This window comes from Odontomachus brunneus, unplaced genomic scaffold, assembly GCF_010583005.1.
Source record: "Odontomachus brunneus isolate Ranch 3 - 2012 unplaced genomic scaffold, Obru_v1 Obru_scaffold_006, whole genome shotgun sequence".
Classification (NCBI taxonomy): domain Eukaryota; kingdom Metazoa; phylum Arthropoda; class Insecta; order Hymenoptera; family Formicidae; genus Odontomachus; species Odontomachus brunneus.
The window spans coordinates 413,559-433,272 of NW_022639456.1; the positions used below are offsets into that span (position 1 = coordinate 413,559).

A 19,714-nucleotide genomic window follows, 5' to 3' on the forward strand; every position below is an offset into this window, starting at 1 on the left:
TCTCTCTCTCTCTCTCTCTCTCTCTCTCTCTCTCTCTCTCTACCTCTGTCCGTGAAGAGATAAATTGGTCATAGTCATGCAAGGATGATCCAACCTACAAAATTACGATTTCCGAGTTTTTGTTACCAACGGGTTAATAACTTTTCTCCATAAAACAAAAAATATTCAAGCCTTAGGGGCGTCTAAAATTAATTAAAGGCAGTTTTTATCTTCCACTGGTTGCGTTACTTTTTACTAGTTGCGTCCTTTTTATCCATTTTTTTAAGGATTAAACTTGTCAATGTTATCTAAATTTTTTTAAATATAAATCAAATTTTTATCTTTATTTTTCTTCAATGTTTTTCATGTGAGTTGAATCATTCTTACATATAATTACGAACAATTTTCAGGATCGCTTGCACATCACTTCGCTTCTTCATTGCCATATTGTTTGACTGAGGTCAAACGCGTTTTTTTAATTCAACGGGAGGGAGAGAGGTGTAGGAGATACCTGTATACACACACATATGCATGTACACAGCACAACATCAGAAATTAATTCATAAACATTTACATCAAATTAAACGCGACGAGTTTTACGCCGTAATTCGGGATATTATAATATCGCGGGCAAAAGCGAACTTTGAAGCAATGATCACATTTGACGTTAAATTTTACACTCTGCTCCATACAGATGGCCAACATATAGAACAGCGCACAAAGCGAAAACGTGTAACATTCGCGAAACAATAGTCTGTTTCCCTCTTTTTCTCTTTCTACTCTTGTTATAGAATACAACGCGATCTTTCGCGGCGATTGACACCGCGTGCCGCGGGCGGAATACCGTCGAGATGTATATAGATTTCAAACGCAAGATACGAATTGCAAAATATTTTGTCAGGTGCATCTCGAATGCAGGATGTAGACTAAAGGTACACACGTGTAACTACTTCTGAAAAATTGCATTCGAAGAGCGAGTGAGCGCGTTGTCGCAAGAAAAGAAGAAAACACACAATCGATGTGTTCGATATATTTATGCCAATGTATGCGCGTTCGAAATGCCACGCGAGATGCCCGACGAAGAGATCTTGGCCAAGGAAGGAGAAAGAGCAAAAAGAAAAAGAAGAATACCGCTCGAGAATCACTTAGGTAACGCGTTCGCGATAAAAGTCGCATAGTTGCGGCGACACCTTTGGGACGCGCCACTCAACGGCGTTTGCTCGACGACCTCGTCGCAAGTAGACCTCGTTGCAAGCGTCGTTACGCGTAACGAGTCTCGGAAACGGTGTAACCGTAAAAACTGTTCCCGACGTCGTCCAGATCGGCCGCGTCACAGCTGCGTAACGTCGCGATAAGCATTCGCGTAATCTCGTTACGAATTGAACGAAGCACCGCAAGCTCCGGCGCGGCCGTGAACTTTCGCTAGCAAGAAAGCTAACCCGATAGCTTCCGTCGTGTCCATTGTGTCGTCGGTGTGATACGCAGAATTAATTCTCGCTGACGATAGACGGCACGCGACGACAACGGCAGGTTCGGCGCGCATTGTCGCGATCTGTCGCTCACTTGGACAGCGAATCGTGAAAAATGACGCGGAAGCTATATCCGCCGACGAATTTCGCTGAATCGCTTAGCATCCGACAGCGACGATATTCTCCTGCGTATTTCGCGTAAATTGATATTCCAGAGGAGACGAGAATATTTCGCTATATTCCGCTATTGTCGCGGGCGCAATTCAATTTGCGACGGTCTTGCGTAATAAATCGCGAATATCTTCGATCTTTTCCGGAGCGACGTTCCGTGAAACGAATTCCCGAGAGATCACGATGCGCTTTTCACGACGCAATTTACGCACGACGACGAGGATAACGTGTGTACTCGTATAAATTAGAGAATCCTTCCACGGCACTATATACTTGGTTAACTTCGAAAAGGGGTATACAACGCGAGTTGCACAGCACACATGCACAGGACCATTTTACACAACACGCTACAGATACATGTTACAGCGTCGCACTACATCGTGAGGCGTCGTGGAACACGTTCCCAAGTGAATTTCAGAGGCGTGTAGCCAGAAGAAGAGCGTAACTCTAGCATCTGCAAATTGTCCCTCGCAATGGTCGCTGAAAGCGCGATGTCCCCTTTCGCGACGAACATAAATCAGACTGCAACTTGTTTTTTACAGGTCGAAACATTCTGTGTAAGCGTATGTACTACAATTAACACAGCAACTCACTTCACGTCGTACGGAAAAGAATAAAATAACGACGAAAAAAAGTGCAAACATTTTTCGACAATTCAATCAATAGAATGAGATTTTTGGAAACGATATTATGTGCGAAGAGAGTACTTTATAGTTTTTTTTCATATAGATTTTTTCCAATCTTTTATTTTGTTTCTATTAGTTTCTACAAGATAGTCAATTACTGCAGAATGTCGACCTATATTCCTCGCTTACAAAATTTTATAGTATTTTTTTACTATAAAATTCTCTATCCGTGAATGACTGCAAAATGTACATTAACGTTGTGCATATAGTACTCTTGAAAAATACTGTTAAATTTCATTCCAGCGGATATACGCGTCTAGTTCACTTTGCGAAATAAATAAATTCATTGAGACGGATTATGTGCGTGTGTGTGTTGGTGTGTGCTAATTTAACGTATCACAACGAGGTATACACGATACGTGTTACATACTAACAAGTAACACTACCCAAGTGCCACACGCCGATCTTCTTGAAACTTTGCACACATGTAGTACATCGAAAAACATTAGACACGTATTTTTTTTATTTTGGCTAACAAGGCATTTTAAGGTTAGAAAACACATTCGAAAATTTAACACTCTATAGCACAATGATAACTAACGCTACTCCTGAGTGTCATTCTTTTACAGCTTTTACGACATTATTCTGTTTTGACAATTTCATTGTCTGAATGTTTCTAAAGTCGCTAATTATGATTTTGACATTAGTTTGTAATCGTAATCATGGGTCTAAAAAACTTCTTCGAAACTGACTTTGAATAAAGTCTTTGAAATGTCTGCGAATTTGGTCCGTCATTTTGAATCTCGCAAAACTAATGTTAAAATCATAATTAGCGACTTCAGATACATTCAGACAATGAAATTAATAAAGTAATGTCGTAAAAGCTGTAAAAGAATGACGCTCAGGAGTATCGTTAGTTATCATTGTGCTATAGAGTGTTAAATTTTCGAATGTGTTTTCTAACCTTAAAATGCCTTGTTAGCCAAAATAAAAAAAATACGTGTCTAATGTTTTTCGATGTACTACATGTGTGCAAAGTTTCAAGAAGATCGGCGTGTGGCACTTGGGTAGTGTTACTTGTAAGTAGATCTTCTGCTTACTTATATGCCAACATTTTTCAGTGAAATAAGTCTCCAATATATATTTCCTTGACTAGATACAAACTTAAATACGTAAATTTCGCCAGCGTAAATTTCATCGATCGGAAGTACTTGCGAAAAAAAAATATATATATTTCTTCAATCTCTTTTTTATTTCCCTTTCTTCACTCTGACGATCAATACAATCGCGTCGACAGAAAGGTTCGAACGATCTTCTTTTATTCGCCGGTTGCTGATTAAAATAAATGAAATTATCGCGACGAGAATTAACGCGGATCGCGCAGTCTCGCAACGACGTAGCCTTGCGAGAGCGAGTCGTGTCACGGGGATATTTTGTTATTTATTAATCAGATACTGATGGGAGACAATATCCGGTTGGTTTATCGACAGTAACGACATCGCGGTTGTTAGCGATTTACGCGATCGTGACGCAACTGCTGAAGAGTCTACATGTTTAGAGATGAAGCAACGCATAGCAGCGGGATAATTAACTTTTGTCCAATTATCGATCACGCGTCGCTAATCCGAACCTCCGGGTACATATCTCTCCTCTACACTCTCTCTTTGCACGGCTAGTACAGAGACTCGCCGGATTTCATGTGATTTAATTCGCACTGCGACAGATCCGTGCGACTTGCAACGCTCCTGCCGACAATACATCGTGTCGCTCGTACTTTTGCGCCCCATTTCCGATCGACGTCGAAGGAAAAACGCCCCGATAAATCAAGGAGTATCCGTGCGAACGCGAGGCGCTTTCCACGCTCGAAGGTGCTCTCCCTCGTTGCCCTTCGATTTCTCTCACCGCTGGTGAGATTATCGCGAAATTACACTCGACACGATCGTTTCGCTACCGCTAAGTACTTCTTATTAATATCGGATAATGTCGATTGATATTAGTGGCGATACATGAAAAGTTGTAGCTCAGAAGTTCACGTTACTTGCGATTCGGAGAGAGATGTTCGGCTTGCCCAAGATTAAAAGTTACCGTACCGTACAATCGCCAAATCTCGGCGCCGTTCTAGTTTTAATGAGAATAATTCGAGGCGATGTAGAACTACTGTTTAAAAGCTGTCGATAGAAATGACTTTCGCGGCTTCCGACATCGAGATGAAAACAGTAATAGCCTCTTCTCCCGGCGAGGCGAGGAAAAGTCGACCGCCTTGTGGGAAAACTTATTACTGTAGATACGCCGAACTTTACGATATTAAAACAACCTGCCGCGCGAACTCGGGCAGATGAGAGAAAGAGATTTTCACGAAACAGCGCATCTGTAATTCCGCCGCGTCGCTGTTGCTCGAAAAAATCGGTCAATTTGGGAGAATTTAATTTGAGTGCGTGCGCGGTTTCAAGCCGACACTCCCGACCCTTCTGCACTCGTGGAATCAGGATTGCCGAACTCGACATGCGCAAATTTTGGAAAATTCACCTTTCAACACGATGTTCGCCTATTTCCTCGCCCGGCTATTTTCCAAATAGGTGGTAAAGAGGGTACGCGGGGGTGGGTAGATGTGGATAGGTAGGTCAACAACTATGCTCATTGCGAACTCGACGGTTGTGTCTCTGGCGCGTGCATACTTGTGTATGCGGTGTAGGCACCGCGCGTGTGTGCGTGAAACATGGGAGAATCTGCTGGTGGCAAGTGGACGGAAGGGTCAGATGTTTTGTGCGGCGATTTATAGGCCTACGTGTATAGACACGCTCGTATATACGGCGAGAGAATGCAAGAGAAAGAGAGAGAGAGAGAGAGAGAGAGAGTGTGTGTGTATGTGTATGTGTATGTTCGTACTCTCATACGGCAAGCTCGATACATTTCCGCAAAGTGTGCGCCGAAGCCTGAGACTCTCCAGAGTTGCATTTAAACTGCCGCGAGCAGCGGAGAGAATGGGCGCTGGGCGATGAAAAGCGACTCGAGAGCGAAATCGCGCGGAAAAGAGGAAGCCTCCTCGAGGAGAGGACTGTGCGCGAAAGACGAAAAGAAAAAGTACGCACGGCAGAGTCAAATTTTCAGCGGCCTGACCAGCTGATGTGCGCGAAAACGGACATTTCTTTAACTTTTATTTACCGGAATAAAATTCGAGCGGGGAGGGAGGTGCAGAGCACGCGAGACGCGCGGCAGAAAAATCTGGAGAATTTCGCGACTGCAGCGAATAACCGGGATGCGCTACCAACTTGTCTATGCTCCGTCTAATCGTTGAATCGTTGATGTAGCGTCGAGACAACGGCTACAGAGAAGCAGCTGGGGAACGCACTCCGATGGAGCCGCGGTATTAACTCAGTTTTGTTACAAGAGTTACAAGTGCCTTAAGCACGTAGGATCACAAGTGGGATAATCGAGACCGTCGCGTAAATGGGTCGATGCGATGAATTTCCGACGGCAAGGTAAATAGCTATCGTACTTGGACGATTTTATGTGATATCCATTCGCGGAATATATGTTCTCCGCTTCGCAATATTCGGAAATAATAATGGAAGTGGTGCTTCACGAGCGCACACCGATACGTATCGACGGTTTACATCAATAAATCGGAATAGGAGTATAAAAATGCGCGGGTTTTGCAAAGAGAGTCGTTCGTGCCGTTTATGTCGCGCATCAGCTCTAATTACACTCGACGCTTCACGTCATTCCCAGGCCGGCTCGACCGCGACGACGAGTTAAGTAACGATAATTTAAAATTAATTACCGCGCGCGATAACAATGTAACTGCGACGGTGTCAATAGAGAGTGCGGTTTCTGACCCGCGATTATTCAAGACGTGTGCGCGATACGTGCGCATACTTCCTCGATAAGAGCGACCGGCGAAAACCGCACGCGACCTGATAACGATTCACGAGCGTCCTGACGCCCCATGTAGAATCGCCAGTAGTAACAACGAAGCCAACGAAGCTTGGCCGAAGCTATGGCACCCAACTATCGGCCAGAATTCTGTCAGCCAGTACTGGCCCAATGCTGGCAAATGACTGGCTGCCGAAGGCCTTCGACGCTTGGCAGCTAACCGTCGACCGGATTTCTGTCAGCCAGTATTCAACCATTGCTAGCAAATGAAAGACTGCCGAACGCCGACGCTCGGCCAACGTATGGCACCCAATCGTCGGCCGGACCTCTGTTAGCCAGTATTTAGCCATTACTGGCAAGTAGAATAATAGTTAGAATAGTACTTGTTAGTGGCAGTCATTAATTCTTTTTTTGGCTAGAATTAGTTTTATTACATACGTCTTATACTTCTTATACTTCTTATACGTTTTTTCGGAAAAAAAGTTTCTTTAAATTTAATATTCGTATTTGTTCAATTTTGGTTTGTTTCATTAAAATATTATATTCTTAAACAAAATATCATTTTTAAAATGATGAAAATAAAAAACTTTTATTTCGTCCAAGGAAACCATGCCATTTGATGAAACAACACTATTTTTTTAAATAATATTCTTTATAAGTTTCTTTCAAAATTTAATAATTCGATTTGTTTGATTTGGATTTTCTTGGATCTTTTTATTTTTTTGTTTGGATTAATCATTATAATATTCTGTTAAAAATCTAAAAGTAATTGTCACTGCTTCACTACATTATATCAATATCCATTGCATATCGAATGTTGTTGCATTGCTTCAATATCTATTAATAAATTATGCAACAAACACTAAATAAAAGTTATATAACAGTTTAATTTGGTGTTTGCTAGGTATGTTATGATATACTGTGAATACTATGAGAATAAATTATATATGTATAAATCGTAAGAACATCGTTGGAGTCATTGGAATCACCGCGTGCCACTCGATCGTCAAGTTAAGCAACACTTCAACGCAGTCAGGACATGAATGAGGATAACCGGTATTACCCGCTTAGGATCGAAGTTATCGAGGGAAGATTCGCGAAAAATTGGAGCGTGTTGTTAACAATCTTTGATTCCTGCGGTTTATGAGACATGAGAAAATTAAAAATTATAAATATATTTTTGTATAATATTATGATTTTCTCATTTTTCATCTTTATACAATAATTTTCAGTATTTCATTATTATCAATATTTAACAGTGATTTTATTATCAATATTTACCAGAAAATAAATAATGACCAAATAATTAATAAATTACTGAATTGGTAATACTTAATTATTAATAATTTTTCAGTATTTTTTAATATGATATTTTTGTGAAAGCAGTTCTGTGGCGGTATTACAAGTCAAGTACTGTCTAAGTACTGAACCGATTGTACTATCAATGCTGGGGAAGTACTGGCTAACAACGGTTGAGCCAGTACCATTTACCAGTACTGGGCCGAAATTATCATCCGGTTATCCGCCAGTACTGCGCCAATAGTTTTTCCAGTATTGGAACTCCAACAACCAGTATTGGCTCAGTACTGGGCTGATTGTAAAACTCTATACTGAGAGAAAAAAATAGTTGAAATAACTATAATTTCACTATATTTTATAGTTCGTTTTGGCCTCAAACATATATTTATAGTTCATCTAAACACGAAGATATAGCAGAATGAACACACATTTATAGAACACCATCTTATTACTCTATGTGTATAATAAAGCACGCTTTGGAAATATAGTTACATGTACCTATATTTTCCAAATATTCCAATTGTATTGACTATATAAAATAGTTAATTTCTCTTACCATTTAATATTTGCTACCTTACTATGTTTTTTATTTCAAATAATTATAATTCTTGGTAAAAGTTTGAAATCAGTGCTTATACTGTGTGCTTATCAGTTTAAGTTTTGAATCAGTGCTTATACTGTGCTTATATTGTAAATATTACAAACATTATGATGACATTTACTATAAAAAAGATATTCCTAACTATAATCTTTTTACTATGCTATTATAGTTCCAAATATCATACATTTTTCTCTCAGTGTATATGGGACCGAAGCGTATATGAATCGCGCGTGAAACCGCGCAGGAAATCCGCGAAATAAATCCCGCGCGCGTGCATAGCGGTCCGCTCTCATCCACGTCTGTGCGCGAATTAAATCAATAGCCGAAAACGAGCACAACTAATGTCATTTCGCGGTTTGAAAGCGGGAAATTGATCAGGGTAACGCGATCATCGTCGACGTTGCGCGTGAGAGAAACAAGATAAGATACGCGAGGGAACAGAATTTTGCTGGATCAACCGAATGCCTGATGAAATATCAACGGACCGGAGTTCCGATGGAAGTTACCGGAAAATCGGGATCTTGTTAACTTGAAGAAAATTCTTCAACTCGGAATTCTGCTTCGTTCATATTTTTGCCAGACATTCGGTTAATGCAATCAAATTTTTTTTCCCGTGTATCTCATAATAATTTATTGCGAGACCTTGCACGTCTTTCAAAATCTTTATCTCGCCTCAACTTCGCGTGACCTACTGAAAGTGGTTCTGTACTTTTTTCTACACGCACCGTAGCGATTTCTAGTGGGAGAATGAAACATCTATGTTTTTTTATTCTCACGAGTTAGTCTGAAATTAGTTGTTCTCGCGTCGATTGGTGTCGGGATAATAAGATTCGCGAGCCCCGAGTAATACGATCAGCCAAAAGACGTGAATCCTAACAGAAAGGTCGCCGGCATAAATCTGCCGACTGGTTCTATTAATCCTTCTTTTTTCCTCTCCTCTCTCCTCTTCTTCTTTTTCCTCCCTTTTCCTTTTTTTTACGTAACACCTCATCTCATCCGCGCGGATCGTTTTCCTTGAGCACGGCCGGTTTCTCGCCAATATCGTAGCTTCGTTAGCGAAACGTTGCGCAACGACGAAGAATTAATTCTTGCCACGTAGCCGCTCGCACACGCGCGATATCGCCAACTTCGTTATTACCTTCGTTATAACGCGGCTAATCACAATGACTTGTCTAGTGTAGCAAAAAGAAAGACACCATCTCGCATAATCACGCTGATACAAGACGTGAGATTTATAAACACTCAATCGATTTGTCTGCGATGCCACGACGATTCGCCTAAGTCTCGCCCTTTGAAGACATCGCGACATGAATACTGCATAAGGTATCGTAAGATATTCTCTGGAGGGAATTGCTGTTCCGCCAACAAATCGTTCAGAAAGATAGAACTCTAGGAATGTCAATTTCTTCTAATTAAAGGAAATTCCTCCCACAGCCATCGATATTAACATATGTATTGCAATTGAATTTCAACACCAACAATATGTGCTTCTACTTGCCGGCGACACGGGGCGACCGATATGTACGAACGAAAGTGCGGATTAGTCAAAGAGGCAGGACTACGAGTCGAAACACGTCACATCCTCGCAGAACGTACTTCGCGAACGCAACGCGAAAAGTAGCACGGCGCACACGGCGATAATACGCGTCATCGTCCGTCAGGGTCATCGGTCACGAACGCACACGTGGACAATGACGATCGCGAAACGTCCCGAACGTTGTGTCTTTTTCGCGACACATTTTTACGACACGTTTTCGCGAGCCACGTGCGACCGACGAACGTGCGAGTCGAAAGGACCTCCGGATCGATAAAGCCCCGTTTTGGACACTGAGAGCCTTCACTACGAGATGAGACAAAAGGAAGTGTCATTTCGCGAATCCGGTGAACGTGCAACCAGTGGCTCGAGTTAATCGTGATTGGAATTGATCGGCCGACCTTTCCAAAACTATTGATGATTCACCGTGAAACGAGACACGTGAGACGACGGTCTGAAAAATATTTCGACTCTTCTGAAGACGCGCGCGGAAAAAAAGTCAACATCAAAAATCTGTCTGTGGTAACTAAATATCGTTGTAACATATGGATACTCCTAAAAGTATAACTGCCAGCACATACTTGGCGAAACTGAGTGAAACCAATGTAGTAGCAATGTTAAAGAGCGACAAAGTATTCTGCACAAAGTAGTTGAAATAGAACTAGTCCAATATAAAGATTACCTATCTCTCCGACTCTGAACGCGGCCAAACAAACATTCAAGCATCGCGCAATCGACCCCCCACCGGGAGCAAGCGCCGACGGGATTGATAACAGATCTTTGTATAACGATCTCGCCCTCTCGTATTTCAACCTCTCGTCGCGACAGGTGCGTTAATATCAAATCTATCCAGTATAAATCGAGCGCTAGGAAGAGTTTCTGCGAGTCGAAACGCGCTTCGTGAAAAGTCAATACTTTCGGAAAAGACGCGTGCGCCCGCCGGCGTCGCCACTTCTAGCATCGCACAAGTTTCTAATTCGAACGACGAGACGAGAAGAAGAATGAGTACATCAAGGCCGGATCGTTTAACCACTGGTTGTCGTTTCACTGGACCAGCCAGCGGCCGAGAGCCATTATCGACTGAATTTATGTATTTGTCCGGCGGTGAGCACCTCGACGTCGTGGTGCGAAGAGAAGGAGAATCGTCAAGTTAACACAGCATCAGCCGTTGATTCGCAAAAGTTAAATACGAAAGATTCACGAACTTGTGAACGAGCGAAATGAGTCGTTTAGTTGGATCCTGAGAGAAACCGCGAGTGTGGTCCCACTTTATAATTAACCGTAGTTATGCAAGAATGATCCAACTCAAGTATGAAGTTTCGAAAAAGATGAAGATGAAAATCTGATACGTAATTTAAAAAGCACAAATAGCACTTTAACAAGCCGTCGTTCAACGAGTCAAGCAACGAGATTATTTTCTTTTCTTTATTATTTTATTTTCTTTTCTTTAAGGGAATTCATTGACAAGTTTAACTCTGAAGAAAATTGATGAAAAAAACGTAACTAGTAGAAAATAAAAACTGTTTTTGAATTAATTAGAAGCTTATTTATTAATAAGACTTCGATCTATTTTGTCTTATGTTGAAAGACGTATGGACTACCCAACAAACAAAAATTCAAAAATTGTACTTTGTAGGTCGAATCACATTCTTGCATAACTATGACCAATAGGATCAATAACTTGATCCCAAACTCTGTCATCAATATGCTACAGTGTGTACAAGGAGGAATGAAGCCGCGAAAGCGGAGAGGATTCTCTTGTGTTGTTTTTTTTTCCTTCAACAATCGCGTATACGACGCGTGTACAATAATGAAAATGATGTCGAAGAGAAACAAAACAACAACTCGGTCGCATCGATGTCAAACTGATTAGTACTTTCGGTGTCGTGTCAATCTATATATTGTTATACAGAGATAATCTCCCTTTTTTTCATCTCAGTCTCTCGTGACGCGTAATATCGCGAGTGTAAAATCACGACTTAAACAGAACACGAGATTGGCAAAGTCGATGAAGAGTAAATAAACAGGCAAGATTACGTCGTTCCTACTCATCCAGCGGAAACTGGATATCGTTCACAACCGTCAATTATAATTGACACGCGAGAAATGAGACGTTGACTATAGTCGTCGCGCGTATAAAAAAGGTCAATCAAATGTCATCTTCTTGTATACATAGAAGATCAGGCAATTGTTAAAAAGAAAAAGGAAAGAGAAAAAAGATACACAATAGGAAACCGTCAATAGTGCCCGTCACAACTTTCTTCGATTTTAAGAAATCCTGAGAAAAATAACTGTGGTACTTTTGCTGAAAGAAAGAAGAATTGAAATTCACACAAACAGATCCGATGCAATGCCGAGAAAATGTACTTTCGAGATAAACGAATGTCAACCGAAATCGATACGAGAGATCGCGCGTCCACGTTAGAAATCCATTAATAAACTTTGGTGAAAATCGACAGGATGGAGTGTGCCTTGTTAGCCGAACAGGACTGTCGATGCAAGCCACCTCGTGGTGAGCCTGGAGCCCCGAGGCGTTCACCTGCTATTCTCCCGGGGATGCAAACTCGATCGTTACCGGAACGCATCCCGACGCAATACGTTTACGCGGAGCGAAAGCGTGCCAGCGTAGCCACGGGATTCGCCGACACGTTTTCGAGCTCGAACGCGCTCAAATAATGAGGCTAATGATAGTAACGACTGTGTGGTAGCGGTCAAAGCCGAAATAGAATAGAATACGAGAGTGGAACCGTGCGCTTTGATGTAGTTGGTTAGTTAGTTACGTGGAGGTTCAGAGTCCCGGCCGAGAACTGTTGCGGCGCATATCGCGCTCTCGGCGCGTACAGTGTTCTCTTTTTTTGCTCCCCGGAGCACTACATTCGGGAAAAACACCCGGGACTAAACTATCAAACTTGTGTTGTTAGATGTCCTCGATAGACTCATAACAACACGTGTTCACGATATCTCGCCTAAATTACAACCAAGTACAGTTTTCAGCGTGCCCTTCAACATTTCGAAGATCTGAACGAAACTCTATGTGATAATTTGTCATTTATCTTAGGCCCAGATTGAACGAAGAGAAAGCTTCAACGAACCAATCAATGCGCCTCGATGCAACCAGTCGGACAGTGCAACAGGGAGCGTGTGGGTTCGCACGTCGCCTCAGCACACGGCAATCGCAACAGGATAAAAATTCGACATTGCACTCACCATATGAAATCCTTGCAGTGACTACAGAAGGTGGGCTGCTTAAAGAATCTCGGCATGAAGTTGTGATTTTTGACGACGTAGACATTCTTCTTCTTGAGGGCACCTTTCCGGCCCCGTAGCTTCTTGCCGAAGACGGTGTTGGTGTCGCCGGGCCCGAGGGAATCCTCGCACGTGTAGTTTTCCAGATCATCCGCCATGGTGCCGCCGCTGATGACGATGACCAATCGACAACGGCTCGCCGACGATGATGATGTCGACGACGGTGGGATGCCGAGCTACTCGCGCGGCTCGTCACCGGGGATGCCGGTCTCTCCGGAGCCTGTCAAACGCGCGGTGCCGCGTCTACTTTCGGCACTCGGTCCCGCGGTTAAGTTGGCTGCTTGACGACGACGACGACGACGATGACGAGACGATCGAACGTCGGCACGGAGAAGAGAACGCGCGCGTGAGCTGTCACACGGCGCACCGACCGACGACGGTGTGTCTCGCGCGCGCGACGCTTGACGGACGATGGGAGGGAGCGAGCGGAGAGGAGCTGCGGGGGAAGAGAGGGATTGAATGAGAGTGGGAGAGAGAGACAAACGGCAGCCTGCACTCGGTCGACTTGGGCGCGCGCGCTTCGTTCCAGCCGTCGTCTAGCGTACTCTGCGATGTCCAACGCGAGCCTAGGTGCTAGATAGCGCACTCCGGTACTGTGGAGGTAGCCTTCCTCTTCTCCTCCACCTCCAACCCTTCTCTCGGCCCGTTTCTCCCTCTCGATGGTCCCGCCGGGTGCTGCGCTTTCGCTTCCTCTATCGGCGCGCGTCTTGCTCCAACTTCACACCGGTAGTCTAGCCCCCTCTGCCTCTCTCTCGCTCGCACCGTCCTTGTCTCTGCGCGGTAGCGGCGCGCGAATCTACCTCACTTCACGGCGCGCACACCGCGCTCTCCCGGCATCGACTGCTCGACTCTATCGCGCGTGTTTCCTTCTTCTTCCCTCTCGTGAAACGCGCTCTTCACTCGCTTTCTCTCTTTCCTTCAGTCAAACTCGGCCACCTCTCTCACTTCCTACTACGCTCGTACTAGCCATTACTACTACTTGTACTACTTGCTCGCGCTGTCTCTCTTCTGCTCACTCGCTGCGTCAAGCGGTCTCACGGTCGCGTTCCTTCTCCAACGCCCACTTTTCCTTTTCACGCTTGCTCGCTCTCTCTCTCTCTCTCTCTCTCTTTCTTTTTCTCTCTCTCCTTTTCTCTAAGGCCGCGTTTGTCGTCCCTGCACTGGATTAGCTGTCACACTGTATACATCGTTGGTCTGTCCATCTCGTTTTATGCTGTTATTACCGCTCTCTCTTTCTCTCTCTCTCTCTCTCTCTCTCTATCTTTCTTCACTCATATGACTGCTACGCGCCTCTGTTCCTTCTCTTTCCTCTATATAAGCCGCGCGCGCGCGGGCTATCCGATAATTTTAGATTCTCGGCGCAGTGGCTCGGCGCTGCCACTGCTCAGCCTGCGCCGCGCACTCGAATATCGACATCCGACGGCGGCCACGAGACCCGCGAGCTGCACGCGGCGCCGTAATGGGCGAGGATGGAGGAGGGGAGGTGGGAGCGGGAAAAGCGTGTATGTTTTCCCCTTTCTTGTTCTCTTTCTCGCTTCCTTCCTTTCGTCCTTCCTTCCTTCTTTCCTTCCTTCCTTCCTTCCTTCCTGTAATCTGCCAGTGTCCAGGTCGTGCCCTTCCCTTATTCTTTCATGCTCGCGGAATATTCCCTAGGGCTTCGCCTCGCGGCTACGAGTGGGTGGTGGAAGCTCGACCTCTGCCTTCGCCCGCCTACACCTGACCTAACTTTTACGCGTGTCTCTCTACCTCGCTGTTTCTTGCTCTTTTGGCTTCTTCTACTCTCGCTCATCCTTCTTATTACCAGTTCTATCTATTCGGAACGACGGCTAGATCCGTGGAACATCGCTGAGACGTATATATTTGCGTACGAAACGCGGAGATCAACCCTTCCGTGGCTGGTTCTATTCGCCATTAGAGCGTATATACGTAGCGGCAACTTCACACCGCTCCGGATTCGTGCGGCATTCGGCTCTTTTCGACTTGTTCACGGAAACGCACGACGTACCCGCCGCGCCGGCTAGCATCACGAGCTGTATCAACGTGCAGTGGTTATGACCGTCTGGTGTCAGACACTTCCTTAGCTGTATCCTTACTAACGTCGCATGTGCCGTTACGATCCGACCAAGTCGCGATCTCGAGGTGGAGGGTGGCCATGTCCTTATCCTTGAGAAAAAGAGAAAGAGAGTTTACCTAACTTAACCTCCATGTCATGAGAGAGTTAATAATAAATCTTTATGAATATTTATATATTTTAGTGTGGAAGGGAGAGTCGCCTTTTCTCTCATTCACATTATTTTGCCCGAGCATGTACAACACCCGTGTCTGGTCCTTCGATATTTTATTCAGTCGCTATGTATTTAAAATTTAACGTTCGATTTCGATGGCGCGACCTCGGTAAAAATTTCCTCGTGACTAGCACGCCCGTAAATCATGGATTTATAAATAAACATGATGTATACACGTACACGTAAATTTTACATCTGCCGATACTTTTACTATCTCCGCGAGCGCGTGGTGTTGCGCATTTCTTCTTCCCGAAGATATCGTCGCGTGCAGATTACGCCTCGGACAAATGAATTTCAGATAGAATAGACCGTGCCGAACGGCGCGGCGGGTAAGATAATAAGATCGATGACACGGAATCTCACTAAGGGAGAGAATGGGCCGCGGCCCTTCCATCGCGTGCCACGGTAATGGAGCAATAATGCGATCGTATTTGACGATAATGCACGAATTCGTGTAGGCTTCCATCTCGCGCTCGCGATCCATCGGCTTTCATTCGGGCCGACGAATATCTTTCGACATCGGGCATCGATCGCGGTCGCTTCTCGTCGTGTCGGAAAACGCAGAAATATGGAGAAACCGCGTTCTGGCGGGAGAAGCCACTGACGAGACGCAGAAACCGTCTCGTTGGGCTCGTGGTCGTCTGTCCGCTTAGCATCGTCCATATGTACCTGCACCCCCGGTTAGAGAGACGACACGACGACGACGATGATGTGCTATAGCTTGATCCTAAGCCGGTCAGCTGGAAAGACTGTAACCCAAGTTGTGACGTGCGGGTCAATAATACCCCCGGGCTATTTTTAATAACGTGACCATGCACAGAGAGTCCTCGCGAGCGCGCGCGCACACACACGCACACACCAGATAGCACACACGTGCAGAAAGTGTATGCGCCGTGTGTCCCGGAATGTCCGCGGGGTATCCCGCAGGACCGCGGAAGTACCGATGTAAAAGTTCACCCATTTAAAGGACACGCTGCCCACGCTCGGCATGACCGGGTCACCGTCCAGAAAATTACCAGGCGAATGCGCCACACAATCATCGATAATCGACTGTCGTTAATTACGCATTATGTTAATGCGCATTGACGATCGTAGATGAGATTGTTGAATGTACAAATTCAGAATTTTTTCTTTTTTTTTCGACAAACGATTTTGTCACGATGTCTTCAACTTACTCTACGGAATAACATAGCTCTATTGCGCATTGTTTCTGCTTTTTCAAATTTGTTAATCCTCTTTAACTATTATATGTCCTAAATCTCTCTTTTTCGATTTCACACACTTGACACGATATAGGTAAAAAAATTTATAGATAAAAATTCAACCGCTTAACATAGTGGTTCCTAATAGATTTTACAAATCCAAAATTTCTATTACGAAGTTAGCTCCTCAGCCAATTTCAGGTAATACGTTCGATGCAAGAATTGATCAATAATCAATTAGTAATCGATTCATAATCGATCGATAATCAATTCATAATCGAATAATTTTCGTGAGCTTGCTCGCTCAAGAAGGACGAAAACAGTGACAGTCATGTACATGGAATCTATCTTCGCGATAGATCCAAGCTAGAATTACACGATGCACGATTTTTTCATGCCTTCTTACATGCATTGGCAGTTCAGTTCACTGTACTAGGGAGATCTATACAGTGAACTGAGCTGCCAGTCAATATATATAATGGAAAGGTACGAAATCGTGCATCGTGTTTCTGGTTTTTTAAATTTATCTAATCTAACCCGCCAATTACTCACTAAACACCTTGTTCAGACATATTTTTCTTTAAAGCGCCGTACAATTAAAATGAATAAAAAATTTAATTAAATATAAGATTGAACTGACAACGTAGGAAGCAGCTCTTCCAAGGCAGCTGTCGCAAATAGAAATCTAAAGAACATCCTGAACATCTTTTTAAAAAACTTTTACATGTCTCTCGGGCCTCCGTATTGTTCGAGGCGAGTACGAGAGCGCCGATAACTTTCGAGAGCACGATCGATAGACGCGAGAGGTGAGATTGGTACAATTAAGAATAATAAACTCGGAACGCGGACTTTACAGTGCCGCGAACGAAAACATGAATCATCGAGATACCATCAACCGAGATAAGATCAAATGCAAGGTCTGTCGATTGCAATTTTTCGTGTCCTCTGAAAGCTCGCGTTGCACACAATTGTCTTGCATACTTAAACAATATCGGCGCGAACAAACTTGATATCTGTGTGGATTTTAGTCGCTGGCAGTTGCTTACCTTCGACTGTTTAGTGGAAACATGACTGGTCCAAATAAAAATTCAGTCAAAATGAGATCCACTTGACATTAAATAAGAAGAGACTGTGGTTGTCCATTTTTTTCGAAGCCAAAATCCATAGGGTGTCTTATGATATCATTGACTTTATAGGTTTTAACCTGTACGGTTATGTATCGCTTGTTATAAAAAATTAGTGTATATATAAAATATAAGTGTGGTGTGATAGACAAACGTTTATAAAAGTCAATAATAATTTTATCACGAAGTGCTTCGTACTATCACGCATTCCTCGCAGATCTACTCGCAATACATTCCAAACAGATCACCATGTTGTGACTCACCTCTTTGTTTTCTCCGAACTTTATAGGACGAGATGGCGCCACTTACTATATCTCAACGATCCTCGATCAGTGACGGATTAAGAGATACCTCCGATATAAATAAATCAATCCCCTCCCATTCCATTGCCAATTAAAATTTAACGGAATTAGAAGAAATTAAGAATTACATTTTCAATTACTTCTACTAAGGAGTACAGCATAGTAGAGTAAGAGGGCAAGTATTCGATCAACAAAAAATCTCGATGCTCTAAAAAGGAACTCGGTGCCTATCCGTGCAATCCGTCACTGACCCTACACATCTGTTAGTTGCGTTCGAAGTTGACGACGCGTCTCGAGAAGTGTCGCGATAAAACGCGATCAGGTTATCTCACGTTCGGCAAAATGCCGAGCTTTAACTGGCGTATCGTGCTATTCGTTATCATCTGCGTATCACTCGGTAAGTGGCTAAACGTCACATAATCTTCCCGCTTTACTGTTTTTCCCTTAGCTCTCTTCTTATGACGAGTGTTTTGTCGCAGGCCACGCCCTGGAGTGTTACGTTTGTACAGATCAAGAGGGTAATCGAGACAAATGCCTGAACACCATTCAAACCTGTGGCCAAGAGTACGATTCCTGTTACACGGAAATTAAATGGGGAAGTGAGTGCGCGTCTTGTCATTACCTTTTATTTGTGAGGTTATACATAGTATCTTGTGTAAGCCTCGAATGCACGTTTGTCTATCAGTTCTTCATTTTAGCTAAGTAAACAATATCATACAATCACTCTCAAGAACCGATAAGAAAACATTTACTTTAGTTAATTAGTATATTTCAACATTGATATCTCGATACCGGTACTTGAGTATTTTGTTTTCAGTAACATGAGTATAATTCTTTTAATCTCAATGAGATAATTGAATTAACTAGATGTATGTAATCGTACGCTATAGCGAATGTTTTTGCATCCAATTGCGTTGGAAGATATTTTTGCATCTGACTGCATGTATATGAATAATAAATTCAATATGTGGTTTTGCAGGTACACCATACTGGTCACAGGGTGCACAGAAACAATTTTATGTCTCCAAAAATTGTACCAGCAAGGAAGAATGCATGAAGCGACAGCGGAATAACATGCCTGATTGCACACATATATGGTACCAGGACTGGAAATGTTCAGATTGTTGTCAGGGTGACAGATGCAACTATTATATTGTAGTAAGTATGATTTTGTCCATAATTTCAAGAAAATGGAAATATGTTAACAAATATTTCATCACTTGTTTCAGTCTGTTGGCAGCAAAATAGCGTTATACAACAGCATACTTACTGCAACGCTCCTGATCTCATTACTGGGTATATTCAGATTGCAGTGATAATCGTTCTACAGAGGCACAAGTAATAACGATATATAAGTAATAACCATGGTATAATTATTGTGACAAATAATTATAGCATAATTAGCTGGCGTTTTAGTCAGCTAATGAACAGTCAATCTGCCCACTGCAGACTGAACATGCAAAGTTCATTTTTTTTTTAGTACAACACTGGTTACTAACAAAGATTATGCCAGATAATTTTATATTTTTCTAATACATGTATAGATTAAGTTTTATCTAATCTTGTACAAATTATCTGAACAATCAGGCCATCATAAATATCCGTATTAATGGCCTTATGATACATGTTTTAAGATAAGAATTTTATTTGGATAAGCAAATATTACATGCTTTTAAATGGTTGTTATTTAACGTCACGAATGTTTGTTGCAAGTCAAAATTTAGTCTCAGTTTTATATTTCTTTAATTATCACTGATTTTTTTATTCTAGTAAGGAACTACGACTGTGCATTGCACGCTAATCCGTCCAATTGAAATAATATTCCATCCATTAGAATATATATATAATTTTTGTACACTTATATTTATAATATACTCTTTGTTACATATATATATATATATATATATATATATATATATATATATATATATATATATATATAG

The 19,714-nt window shown here is 42.8% G+C and overlaps 2 protein-coding genes across 3 annotated transcripts in view; one reads left to right on the forward strand and one right to left on the reverse strand.

The window, feature by feature from the left end:
- Positions 1-14,090, reverse strand: part of LOC116852695 (protein kinase C, brain isozyme) — an 82,352-nt gene extending 68,262 nt beyond the window's left edge. Inside the window, exon 1 of one of the 2 annotated variants that reach the window (XM_032833303.1) lies at positions 12,760-14,090. In XM_032833303.1, coding sequence (XP_032689194.1) covers positions 12,760-12,956 — 197 coding nt within the window. In that variant the 5' untranslated portion in view covers positions 12,957-14,090. The remainder of the gene's footprint in view (positions 1-12,759) is intronic. The other variant, XM_032833293.1, reaches the window with a different exon arrangement.
- A 3,908-nt stretch (positions 14,091-17,998) lies between these two features.
- LOC116852701 (cationic amino acid transporter 2-like) overlaps positions 17,999-19,714 on the forward strand; it is an 8,210-nt gene continuing 6,494 nt past the window's right edge. Inside the window, exons 1-3 of the mRNA XM_032833357.1 lie at positions 17,999-18,168; positions 18,251-18,370; positions 18,751-18,929. Coding sequence (XP_032689248.1) covers positions 18,114-18,168; positions 18,251-18,370; positions 18,751-18,929 — 354 coding nt within the window. The 5' untranslated portion in view covers positions 17,999-18,113. The remainder of the gene's footprint in view (positions 18,169-18,250; positions 18,371-18,750; positions 18,930-19,714) is intronic.